This window comes from Ciona intestinalis, chromosome 1 (assembly GCF_000224145.3).
Source record: "Ciona intestinalis chromosome 1, KH, whole genome shotgun sequence".
NCBI lineage: Eukaryota > Metazoa > Chordata > Ascidiacea > Phlebobranchia > Cionidae > Ciona > Ciona intestinalis.
The window spans coordinates 5,306,650-5,320,331 of NC_020166.2; the positions used below are offsets into that span (position 1 = coordinate 5,306,650).

General features: G+C 33.5%; 3 protein-coding genes across 3 annotated transcripts in view; all 3 read right to left on the reverse strand.

Moving 5' to 3' along the window:
- Window positions 1-11,445, reverse strand: part of LOC100176249 (peripheral plasma membrane protein CASK) — a gene marked incomplete in the record, with an annotated part of 15,653 nt that extends 4,208 nt beyond the window's left edge. Inside the window, 12 exon segments of the mRNA XM_026834301.1 lie at window positions 350-550; window positions 1,093-1,248; window positions 5,306-5,427; window positions 6,086-6,197; window positions 6,824-7,030; window positions 7,668-7,843; window positions 8,134-8,242; window positions 9,450-9,522; window positions 9,630-9,707; window positions 10,050-10,155; window positions 10,398-10,510; window positions 10,783-11,445. Of these exon segments, the coding sequence (XP_026690102.1) occupies window positions 350-550; window positions 1,093-1,248; window positions 5,306-5,427; window positions 6,086-6,197; window positions 6,824-7,030; window positions 7,668-7,843; window positions 8,134-8,242; window positions 9,450-9,522; window positions 9,630-9,707; window positions 10,050-10,155; window positions 10,398-10,510; window positions 10,783-10,841 (1,512 nt within the window).
- On the reverse strand, window positions 2,632-5,282 carry LOC100186365. Its single transcript, XM_002122257.4, has 3 exons — window positions 4,104-5,282; window positions 3,642-3,800; window positions 2,632-3,250 (listed from the first exon to the last, which is right to left on the reverse strand). Exons 2-3 carry the CDS (start codon window positions 3,797-3,799, stop codon window positions 2,818-2,820), a joined length of 591 nt encoding a protein of 196 aa, XP_002122293.1. The 5' UTR covers window position 3,800; window positions 4,104-5,282; the 3' UTR covers window positions 2,632-2,817.
- Window positions 11,446-11,706: 261 nt separating the features above from the next.
- The window catches only part of LOC100184796 (tartrate-resistant acid phosphatase type 5-like), a 4,604-nt gene continuing 2,628 nt past the window's right edge, over window positions 11,707-13,682 (reverse strand). Inside the window, exons 6-7 of the mRNA XM_002121306.4 lie at window positions 12,505-12,620; window positions 11,707-11,935 (exon numbers count right to left, since the gene is read on the reverse strand). Coding sequence (XP_002121342.3) covers window positions 11,797-11,935; window positions 12,505-12,620 — 255 coding nt within the window. The 3' untranslated portion in view covers window positions 11,707-11,796. The remainder of the gene's footprint in view (window positions 11,936-12,504; window positions 12,621-13,682) is intronic.

The window sequence follows — 13,682 nt, forward strand, 5'->3', positions numbered from 1 at the left end:
ACATGCTACAATCTATGTGGGTGATGTAAACTTACAAGAAAGTAAATATAATTCAAGAGAGGATACAAAAATAGATGGGTATGATAATGGTTTAATAAGTTTATTTATTATAAAGACACAGTTTTTAAAGGAGGACCCAATGGTGAATTTGGCAGTATTAAAGGAAATATTTTATAAATGCTGTATTAATGATGTGCTATAGTTTATACATTACCAGCTCAAATTTTACAAGCACCACTGAAAAAACTTAAATTCAAAATCTCAAAAAAAAAATTTAATATTTTTTTAATAATAATTTAATAAATAAAAATACCCCAAAACTCCCAAAACATGAATGCATCTTTCTTACCAAAGGCTCGTTTGTATTTTTAACAAACTGAACCAATCGAACCCTGGTGACCTCTGTGACCTCTCCTCCATTGTTCTCGCTCGGCGGTTCGTCACTTGGTGTCCCGTTGTGTATTTGATTGCCACTAGGGGCAGGAGTGATCTTTACAGCATCATCACTATATACTTCCTGTGCCACCACATCATGTGCTTGAAGGAGACCCTACATTTAAAGTGTGAATTATTAAATATTTCAAGCTTTTCTTTGTTTTTTTTTATTATTTAAATAACAGTAAAGTATGTTATTTAGGACTGTGGTTTAGTAATGAGAATCTGATCTAAAAATACTAGATTTAATGTTATATCCTGCTACCATTGTGGGGGTTTGTTCTAGAGTAAGCCAAATAGCGTTTATTGTTCCACCCATTGCTAACAAATAGGTTGCCCAAAACATAATCATGTTTGAAAAAATGTAACTCGAAAGCACAAGGTATAAAAAACACCTATGTTTTAAGACTGTTGTGAATCTGCCACGGTAGACAAAAAAGTAACATTTATTTTGATAACAATCTATTCAGTTACCAACAATGCATTACCAACAAAGTAACACTGGCTCAACCAGTAAAGTGCACCACTGTCCTACACAACACCTAATTTTCCTTAAATTTTCTACAAATTGCATGAAAAATAAGCACCTTTTTTAGGCAAAAACACTTATCACATTTTTCCTATTTATTATTATAAAGCTGTTGAAATTAGACTTGCCTTAAAATGAGGTTGGGTGAGTAAAGCAGTGAGTTCCAATGAAGTTGGGCTGCTGAAATCGCTGAACTGCGTCAACACTTCTCTGGCGTGGTTTACAGCATCACTAGGTGGCAGTACATGCTTCGATTGAGCTTTGGTGCTGATGCGATCGTAGAGCTGAGATGCAAAGAGTGATGTTAAAATACAATGTAATGTTTTGACTTTGGCAGCATCTTGGGGATCTAAAGTGGCAGGTCAACTCTGGTTTAAGCGAGTCCCCTAGCTTGTGGTTTATGATCTTGTGAGTCTCCTAGCGTGTTAGAACATTACCCATTTATAATAGAATAATATTACTTTTAAATGCTCTGTTTAAAACAGTCGTTTTTAAAGGCTGCCTTTGACAAGTTTAATGGGAAGTGACAAGTTTAATGTATTTGAGCGTTTAGGTATTTTTATATAATTGCCGAAGAAAAATCATTTTTTATCACAACATTGAAAAAGACTGTTTTTTGCTGCAATAAAAAAATGAAGACAGTTTTTAAAACCTTGTTATGAAAATCTTTCTGGTTAGACTTGATCAGAGTTTTAAGATACAACTCAGATAAAGGGTTTGTTGCATAGAAGGGATTTTGTTTCGAAGGTTTGTGCGTGTTGCTGCGCAACTGATAACTTCTTCGGAAAACTTTTTTTCGTATGTATTTACATACTTTCTTAATTGGTTTTACTGAGGCAAAGAACCCCATATTGCTTTAGTTTACCAAACTATTGCTGAAAAATGAATAATGATAATAGACTTCCTCCCTTTTCAAATGCAATGCAGTAACTTAAAGTTACTTAAACCTGTTACAACTTAAGCAAACCTTTCAGTGTCTCTGGCAAACAACTTAAACCTACTGCGAAAACAACACAGCTCGACTAAAAAATAATAAAAACCATGACAAAATCAAAAACTAGTCTTCTGCAATTTCGTGTAAAAAAAGACAAAAAACAAGAAGACAAATTGGAAGCAATACACTGAACAGCAAGACTTCAAACATAGGAATGAATAGAATGAGCCTTCTTAAGATTCTTTCCTTGTTTCAAATGAGCAAAGAAAGTTTATTGTAATTACAAAGATAATTGCATATTGATTTAGTTCATATCAATTGCTCATTTACAGCTCCTCTGGGACAAGACTCATTTTTATGTTTTTTTTTTTCATTTGCTAAGGGTTAAAGTGAACATAAATCCAAAACATTCGTATTTCTATATGATCTGAAACCTATGCAAATACAAATTGTGATTTTATTTTAAAAACAGTTTACATTCTTGAAGGATAAAGGAACCAACAAATTAACAAACAGATGCTATAAACGGAATGTCTCGCATGATAAATTAAAAGAAGAAAAATGTTAAGAAAATTGGCATTGTAACAACTGATTTAACTCAGTCATCAATTAATCAAAAATCATTACTTTCTTTTTTAAGAATAAATAAAAGAAAACACCAGCTGTTTGTTAAGAAAAACACCATCTGTGGAATAATTTACATCTGAGAAATTTTAATTGGTTGTGGGACTTCTTTAGCTTTTGAGATTAAAAACACAAAGAAAATCATTAATGTTTTGTAAGTAAGTATTTCTTTTTCTTGCATAAACACCAGCATTTTGTTGAAGAAGGAGAAATGTATTTGCAGATAATATAATATGCAACTTGGAACTAATTACATGAAGCTCTGGTAAACAATGATATATTAGCAAACATTTCTTCAGGACTTCATTGCTTCATGTAATAAACCAGGGCTTGGTGGTGGAGGCAGACTGTCTGTGCTAACAAATGTAGTTTGCTTGTTGGTGACATCATGCTTCATGAAAGGGACCGGGTCATAAGTGAGATTTGCTTCATTTAATGCTGCGTTTGCTGTCACCAATGAAACCTGGCTGGCATTTCTTTGTTGTAAGTAGGTTATAAGGAGATTGGGCTGTGATGGAGGTTTTGGAATATGTTCTGTTTGACTTGATTTCCAGGGGGCAAGTTTCAGCAGCGGCACTTTCTCATTTGCGACTTGAGTTGCTATTTCGCCATCTAGAGGTTGTTTCGGCTTTTTATTTCTTCCATTAGGTGTCTCTGCATCACTCGAGTATTGTCTTGAGTTTTGCCGGTAAGTAAATTTTCGAACCAAATTGGGGGATTGCTCGTACCTGGAAAATCAAGTTTACTTTAAATAACAACTTATGGTGGTTGTGTGTCTGTGTTGAAACATCATGCTACAAAACAAAAATCATTAGCAATTAAAAAGATTACTGATATTTCACAGATGATAATCAATAAGCCTATTCTATTAAAATACAAAAGGCTGTGTGGCTACTAAATTTTCAAACAATAGACATCAAATATAACCTTTTTTGCTGAATACAATGAATTTGATGACACACTAAATTATAATCTATATGCAATAAACTTTTTTTTACAAAACTAATGTCAATACTGTTGAGCACTTGCATAACTTCCCGTATTTCTAAATTGTAAGAAAAGGTGACATTCTCCCAATATTACAATTAATTTTATTGAATATTTATAAATAGATTTCACCTGTGCGGTACAGTGTGCTGTTTTTTGAGCTCCATTAATTCCTTTGCGCTGTTCCATCTTTTTTGAATTGAACCTTCAAAACCAAAACTTGGTACGGTGGGGTTTTTAGATTTTTGCTTTTTAGAACTTCCACGTTTGCTTCTGCTTATTGACTCCATGCTAAACAATGATCATCAAATCATAAAAAAAGTTGTCAACAGGCAGGAACTTTACGAGTAGTGATAAACCAATGAATCACACAAGTTAGCACGCACATGCATTGTACAGTGTATGGTTAAATAAACAAAGTAAGAAATGGTCTATATCACTGAAGTCAGCATCACATCACATGACCTGAGATTTGTGTCAAAGATTACGCTATATAAATCTAGATTGGTTGGTTGGTTCATTAGTTGCACAACTTATTAAAAGATCATATATATATATATATATATATATATACACACACATTATTTAACTTACCTCAATGACTTGAACTTGATTCACAAATGTAGATAAATGGAAGCAACTTTTTAAATATTTTCGGTAAAAACTCAAAATCTATTTCTTAAAGCTTTGAAAGCAGAAAGTCCATATCATGCTGACAGTAAGTTGTAAGTATAGATGACTAACATAGACCTTACATACACTTAACCAAATAACACTGTTTGCTTAGTTTCCCCTTGCTATCAGCTTGAATATCTCTCATTTCATTATCTTTTACTCTGCCTACATAGCACCAATGCTGATTACCTAAGTCTGGTTAAATTGGGTTTGTTTAGAAACAGTTGGTCTTGTTTTCGCTGATAAGCAAACCTATATAGTCGTCCAGTCAGCATACGTATGCTCGTGTTTCATTAAATCATCCACCACCACAAGCAGCATGTAATGAACACATGATAACAGGACTGCTTATCACATGTGTTGTCACATACCTACTCCCCCTTGCCACCACTATGTTTGGTTGTTTAAGTACCAGTTAAACAGGTCTCCACACTACTTGCTCAGCATTTAACAGCAGTTTAAGAGCTCTCAAATACACAGAGCATATACATACATAATACTTATACCCTGCATTTTGCTGTATCTACATACATGGCCATACGCGCATCTTATACTACTACAGGGTCTCAAAATTTCTATGAATTTTAATGACAGCTTAAGGGGTGATGTCATAACAACGAAATGAGCCGAACGGATTTAGAGGCAGAGACATATGTTTGTTAAATATTAAGCAAGAAGACATATAAGGGAGATTGTTATGGGGAGATAAACCACTAAACCACAATTCCCCATAAAATATATGCTTTAGTCAATGGTAATTAACAAGGGTTAATCATTGTCAGATTTAAGGCACAGAAAACATGCGTGTCAGCGTTACAGATAATGTGACTTTTATTAAACCAGCGCTCATAACAGGTTGTTAACCGCTAAATAATAACTGATCCCAACTTCACATATATATTGTGGCGCGTCGATTGAAACCATTTTGGCAAGATTAAAAGAAAGAGGCTTAATCTTATGACACCCTTTGCCCACCAAGGGCTTATTTATTGCTTAATGCGACGCTACTTTAATTATTAATGCAATTTTTTTGTGCTGTAACTAAAAATTTATGCAGGCCTCTATCACTAAGCGTGGATAAATTACCACAAAGTTTGCAATCAATATAACATAGTGGGTACCTCGAGCATGCTGTGAAGGGATTTGTCATCGAGTAAGCTCTGCAGAAATTCCAGGTCGTTTTTCGCACCATCTGATAATGCATGCACCTCTTCTAAGCTATCCAATACATGGGCAACGGCACCTGAAAGGGGAAAAAAATATTGTTAGTTTAGACTGACTTGAATTTCCTAAAATTTTTATGTAAATAATAATCAGTTTTGCTTGAAAATTGCTTTTTTGGTAAAAAAAGCTTTAACTTTAATGCACCAACATTTCATCTGCCATTGAATAAGACATTATCATGGTATAGCGGCATTACGCTAATTTCACACTGATAGAATTTCTGGTCATCAACAAAATATCAAAACCAGTGTACAAAAATATAATGTGTTAAATTAGTACGAACAAAATACATCCAATAACAAGACCATGATATGTTTCCACAAACACATTAGAATATAGGATGCCTAAGGTAACTGCTGACTTGTACGCCCATTCAACAAGCATGTTCATGATAACGGGAAAGTTCAAAGTGCAATCTGAATACATGAGCTTGCTTCATGATAAATTCCTTCATTGGCTATCACAACATAACAACATATGATATGAATAAATGAATGTCACTCATTTATCTTTGCTTGTTTGGTACGGCAACTCGATAATGCAATTATTAGTGAAGATATTCTTTTTCATACACCTTGTGTTTCCCATTACCATTTATTATAACTGTGTCAGTAATTTTTGCAAGCTGATATAAAAGTCATAAAACTTTGGACTGATGTCATACAAGCCATGTTTACCTGATGAAGTTGGATCTTGTTCTTCAAACAACATCGTATCATCTCCCTCTAGTGGTGGATCACTGTAGAATGAAGTGAATTTAATGCTTGAGACTGCAGCGAGAACAGCACCCTGTAAAAAAGTTAAATATTGATAAACATTAATTAGCTTCCTATGTAACAATCACAAGAGTATTATTTTATCAGTATAAACTACCAAAGACTAAATGCCAAACAATAAACATTATTTTTAAACCATGATAGCAACATATGTGATGCAAACATGCATTCTAAAAAAAGGTGTTGTTTATATGTTCACTCTCACTCATATTTGCTAAAAATTTTTTTATTAAAGTTTATTTAAAAACAGTGAAATTTTTTTTTAAGGAGATGCTTTATTTCCAACCAAAAATTTAGGGTTTCAACCTTATTCTACTAGAAAACCAAAGTTACAAAACAATTTTTAAATAAATTTTGTTTCTAAGGGTACTAACCGAGTTCCTTTGCTGCTACCAGCTGTTTTTGCAGGTATGTGTGGATTTATATTTAAAATAAAGGAATAAAGAAATACACTCTTGTAGGAATTTTTCCAATAAACAAATAAGAAATTGATTGTTTTCCGCTAGCAAAAATGTGACAGTACGTCAAAATATTAAATTTGTAAATTATATATCTCATCTTCAAAAAAATAAATCACCAAAATTCAGTAGAAAATGTTTTACAGTCCAATAAAAGAAGCATAAACCAAACTATCACAACCTTATGCTTCCGTCTTGCATTAAACTTCCTCAGCTGTTCAACGGACTCATGAAGATGAATCTTTGGAGCGTATTTCTCTCGCTCCTTGATCCAGGGATGGTTGAGACACTCGAAGACCGTGATCCGCTCATTGGGATCGAGGGTGAGCATCCTCTGGACCAGATCCTGGCACGAAGGACTGATGTTCTCCCATTGACGAGGATTCATCTGAGAGCAGTAATTTTTAATTTTCTACACTACTTTGTGATTGTGGGGTAATTGTAAGAACAGGTGTGCGGAAGCAAATTAAAGATAGGTTTCAGGACTTTTGGCAGATTTGTATTTCACCAAGATGCCATTTAATATGTGTTAAGTGTTTTAATAATATGTGATTTTGTGATTTTTCTTAGGCAAAACTCAAAAGTTTTCAAATTTTCAGTAGTGATCTAAGATATTTTGTTAAATTTTATAGTTCCCTTTTCCTTATCTAATGTATTATATAGTAGGGGTTTAGTAATTTCTAGAGTTTGCTAAATTTAATAAACATGGTTTGAGGAATAATGTTCTTTGTAATACATGATAGGGAAAAACTAAGTTAACAAAATAAATAAGTTAGTTGGAGATTATAATCTATTCCTAACAGCTAAGTGAATATTCTTTATTAGAAAGAAAACTAATATATTAATAAACGAGCAACTAAACAACTATTATCCATTTCCACTGAACTGAAAACACCCACTGGGATGATACATCAAAAAATCAATACCTACATTCATGGTTGATCAGTGGCATCACCATATTAATGACACTTGATTGACAGGTCATATACGGTACTTAACCCCACAGACAGTTATCCAATACTGACCTTGTAACGACCATGAGTGATTGACTCATACAGTCTCTCCCTTGTGCCACAGAATGGCAAACTTCCACTGACCAGAATAAATAGCATCACCCCACAGCCCCAAATATCAACTGGTTTACCATAAGGTTCACCATGTACAACCTCAGGTGACATGAAGTGAGGCGTGCCAACATTTCCTGTCACAATTAAACATGAATACATGGAGTTTGATACCGCACCACTTTACATTTATTTATATATATACTTTTTTTTACATTTTGTGTACATTGTTTCAATTTACTTTTTATTGAAATATTGTGTCTACTCTAGATTCACTTAGGAAACATTAATGGTTAAGGTTTCAAGCAAACATAGATTTCTTATAACATTGAACTTTTTGTAAAAAAAACTGTGTATATATATATATATATATATATATATCACCAAACCATCACATTTAAAGCTCATCACCTCACATACAACTCACCACCAGTTATGAAGCCATTTCCAGTGTCTTCGATTTGAAAAGCTAATCCAAAGCCACCGAGTTTTACGGCAGCTGAGTTCTCTTTTGAAGCAAGCAAAACACAATGAGGCTGAAATAGGAAATAACAACAATTGATTACTGGTGATGAACTGTCTCATGTTTAAAACAGAACATTTGTTAATTAGGTTTTTTATAATGTATAATAAAACTGTAACTAACAAAAGAACTAATGGAAGATTACTCAGTAGACTATTATACTTAATGAATAAATACAATTTATACTAAGTTATTGCCCATACATACACTGACTATGTATCTCTTTAAAATGTATGACAAACCCATAAATTATAAAACAGAAAGATCACTGCGTATTCGAACACAAGCACATGATAAATTAATGGTGCATTACATAATCCTGACGCTGTACGCTACAGTGAAGTAAGTAATGACTAATGCAACTCAACTTTACAAGTTTACAACAATATGTTTTCATATGCACCTTCTGATACTTGAATTATAAAGAGTCTGCCATACAAAACTTGATATTATATTATATGTGCTATATTTTCAATTGCACAGTAATGTCTAATTGGATGGGTCGACAGTTTTATGCAGCTCATAAACAATGCATTGACAGTGGAATGCATTATGAAGGTTAGAATAGAAAGTGCAAGCTTTAGTTTACTTTGTTTATGCACAACAAATGGACTATGACACTAAATAACATTTGCTTTGGTATTTACTAAGGTAGTCATTGATTTTGATTACATCTTCCCCATACATTATACATTAGAATGCAATGACAGAGCTAATACGACAAGGTTATAATGCAATTATAGCACCCATAGAACTGAATAACATTTGCCCACAACTAATTACTATGAGTAGTTAATGCCACTCAGCATTAGGAATTTAAACCACAAGACGTCTCTGGTTAGATGCGAATTATTTATACATGGTGGTTATGGTGGTTATGGTTAGCCTTTACAGAACATTACCGAGTAGCATTACTACATTAAGGCTATGTTAGCATGATTATATGGCTTAATAATTTAATGTTTTATTGTTGTAAAAAACACAAAGGAATATGATGAAAATATTGGTACAGCTATTTTCAATAAACATACAGGAAATAGATATATCATAGAAATGAAACCTAAGCTCCTGCAATAAATAATGGTATTCAATTAAAGGCCTAAAGACTTACAGGTGAAAGACTAAGATCAACAAATGGGTGTATTGTAAGAAAGCAGGTTCGTAACAGAACCAAAAGTACACAATAGGGCTCATGTGAATAGATATATATAGAAAAGTACCTTTATGTCTCGATGAACGACATTGTGTTCGTGACAATACCTTAAAGCCTCTAATATTTGCCGCATGTAGTGGCTGCGTGAAAAAAAAAAAACGAAATTAGAAATGTACTACCACTTGCAGAGAAAGTAATTAGAAGCTGGCTGTTATGTGAGGTATTTACGAGGTTCATTAAGTAATACCTTGTGACCGCTTCACTGTAAACAAATCCCATGTTAGCTCGCTTCACTATTTCAAAACACAAGTCTGCACCGTCCATGCTGAAAAGAAACATGTGTCATTACATGTGGCAAGAATTACAGGAATTTTTAAAAAGATGTGATGAATATGTTTACAAGCTTATACATTTACTGTGTATTGATAAAAGTAAAATAGACTTTAAAGTTGCTTGACTTTTAACTTCAAGTACAAATACAGAAGTCAACTATTAAAAAACACAATGTTTTAAACAAAGCACTATTGTTTTACCAATATATGAAGCTTAATTTTACAATAAACAGAAACACAAGACAGTGTTCTTGGACAATAAACAATATTAGTATATTACAATATTATATATAATACTCCGAAATTAGTTGTTATATTTATAATTTGTAACTCACTATTCAAAAACCATATATAAAAATCCATTTGAGCTATAAACTTCGATCAGTTCAACAATATGAGGATGTTTTAACTGATGACAAATGCTGGCTTCCCGTTTTAAATCTGTAAAGTTATCAGTTAATAAAAGGAAAAAGTGCTTTAATATTACAGCTTTACGAAACGTAATTTTTTTTATCTCGATAAATATGACAATAATTTTATCTCGATAAATGTGACAATAAACATATAATCATATTATATATATATATATAATTATATGTACATTTCAAACAACCAAGAGAATAACAGCAAACTGGTGTTATAATCAATGTGCTATGAATAATAACCCTACAAGAAAGTTTTACCATGTGTGCTAAGTCCAGGGCTTGATGTAAATTTTGCAACATCAACAATTTTGACAGCGAACTGCTGACGCGTGTCCTTGTGAATGCATCGTCGTACTATGCTGAATGGTCCCCTAAAGAATAAAGTAAGCGTTAACTTTACAGACGACAAGATATAACTGTACATTAAATTTAGGACAAATTTATGTGTTAAACATATTTACACTAACAACATGACAGTTGTCTTGGACACTTACGCATAATTATAAAGCAATAATTAGGATATATATACATTCGAAATACATAACTGCCTTTTATACAACTTATTTTAATATTTTTTTCGAAAAAACTTAAAAGTTTAGGTCATTTTTTATAATATAGCTTTTATGCAACTAGCATAGCTTACTTTCCGATAGTTTCATATTGTTCATATACATCTTCAAACATTGGCTCCTCTTCCACCATGTTTACAGGGAATTTACATAACTATATATTTCAAACAATAAAAAAAACATATTGAGTTAATTGCTAGTACTAAACTATTTAACCACAACGAAAAGCTACTGGCATACACCACGCATATAAATCCTTACAATACACCAGCAAATAATCCATAGCAAGAGACAAACTACACATATGTGTCATCCCTCGCTTGTATCATACAATTACAAGATACAAGAAACATAAACTGCCAGCCCACTATTGGTAATTTATGATGTTTAAAGTTACAATTACAAATTGGGTATTAAAGTTAAATTAAGACTGGATTTAAGTTCATCGACAAACACATATAGCACAAGCAACCAATATACAACCTCTGGTCCATATTATAGAAATGCAAGTTAAAAAGAAACATACAAGCAAAACTTAAAAGCAATCGCTTGGTGCATATTGCGGAACAAAAACAAAATCAGCAATATTAATAATCGGTGCTAGTGAAGAATCCTCCTTCCACCTTATGTCCTAACCACGAACCCCCTAACCACCCCTTTAACCAAATGATACTTCCAAGGTGCGTAATAATCATCTAATCAAGACATTGCAAAAACGAAACGTGATTCTCCTGATGCTGAATGTGCTACGTTGATCATTTTGTTCAGCGATGAAAGTTCATTTTGTCCTTTGGCTCTTTAGCGCCAAAGAGCGACTTCGATATTTGGATTATTTGAACGCTGATAGGGCTCCATAAACCATATTTATACGCAAGCTAACATTATTCAATATTAATAAAATCATGGTTTTAGGCTGTCTGCTTTACCTTGTTGGTCAAAAAGCTAAAATCGGCGATGTTTTTATTTGTCCTACGAGCTACAAAAACAAATATTTTTCATTGAATGTTCTGAATTTTATTACAGGAAAGTTTGCACCTCGATTTTAGCAACACCAAAATTATGTTTTGAAGAATTTGCCATTTGATATTTTATTGTTTTGGGCGTGGTGGGACGTCATAGCTGTATATATCTGCTCCGTCTCGTCCTTGTACGAACACCATCTTCATTGAAGTCGAAGTGACTTCAACTCTGCCATAACAACCTCCAAGATCCGTCATCTCTGCCCAACTGTAGAAATTATCAAATGAATACATGCTCGTATGAATTAATATAACTTATTCTAAAGTGGTTGGACAAAGGTCATTATATCAGAATTGTTACGCTTTTTACTCCTCGTTCCTATTACCATTAGTTACCATGTCACTTTGTGGCTGCCTTTTTAGATTTTTTACGTTTCTATATCATATGTACCAGTGGGTTTGAGCAATTGCCAGTACATGTCCTGTCCAAGGGTGAGGACATCGAACATATACGTACATAACGGTAGTAAAGCCCTGAATATTATTTGGGACCTAGATGAGAACGTTCCAACCATTTTGCCGCATAACAAAAATGTATATAGTATTGTGGGGGAAGATAGGCCACCTTTAGAACATAATATTCATATATCCTGATCGTCATTTTAAACAATTAAAAGCGGTATATGGGAGTTCTGAGGATACAGTTTTATAATTCTTTAAATGTTTTTTTGTTTACCACTAAATTGGATGAGAAAATAGAATCAACAAGTGTCCCATCTTCCCCTACCCTACTACATACAAATATTTATGTATAGCAATTGCAGCATAAAAGCGTACGCAAAGTTTGTGTTGAATTGTGGAGCGTCCGCGTTTGGAAAGCGCGGTGAGACAAAGTTACTGCAACCGACGACAAAGTATTCGACGTTACTGTTCTCTCTACTATCTTGCAAATGCTGAAAAAAATAAAGCAATTTAAAATACTATAATGTAGACTGTGGGAAAGCAAAATTCCTAAAGGTATTATCGGAGTAATAGCCGACCTGAAGATTGTGCTCATGACCAGCGATATATGCGGAGACTTCGTACTCTTCGAGCATTGGCTGCAAACGATTAAACAAGCACTCATTTGTAGGACCAGTGTTTCCAGCAGCCAATACTGGGAAATGACCAACCACGACCAAATAGTCAAAGCTAAAACAAAATATTACGTGATTTAGAGACAGTATGGTTTACTTAAAATGATTGTGTACTCTTGTCCGTCTTTCAGTTGTTGCTCTACCCAAGCCCACTGCTCTTCAGCTACAGTTGCGTTTATCGGAACACCTTCAGAGTCAATTCCACATTGGATGGTGGTATCCATCATCACAATTCGCATGGTAGTTGAAGAGAGGGTAAGAGTGTAGTCCAGGGTGTAGTAATACCATGGATATGTCCTGTGCAAAATAATAGCAGTCATGTTAAAATCAGCTCGTTAATTTATAATAAGATATACAAATTACAAAGTGGATGTATGTATAAAGCATACAACGTGGGTATATGGTAGCTTTCTTGGACATTCATTAATAAAGAAAAGCGTGACGTATTGTTTATTCTTTGGTTATTGTTAAGTTATATAAATGTTGTGTTAAATTTGCTGAACCGCCCTTTCGTGTAGGCCTATAAATTAATAAAACTTTCTCCTCGCGTGAGCGAAAAACGACAGTTATCACATGGGTTTAACACCTCGTGCCAGCTTACGAGTTACTAAGTATGTTACTCTGTGAGTGATAATCTGTTGTTGGATTTTGTTTTATGTTTGTTTGATAATTTAGACAACCGATCACTGACCACTGTCGCTCACAATGGTATAGTGGTGGCAAAACTGTTGGTGTATTTGTTTTAGTAATTTCGTTCAGTATAAAGAGTGAGTCCTTTTATTACTTTGTCTTTTTTTGGTATAGTAGGATGGGGGAAGATGGGACACCTTTTCATTCTATTTTCTCGTACATTTTGGTAGCAAACAAAAAACATTCAAG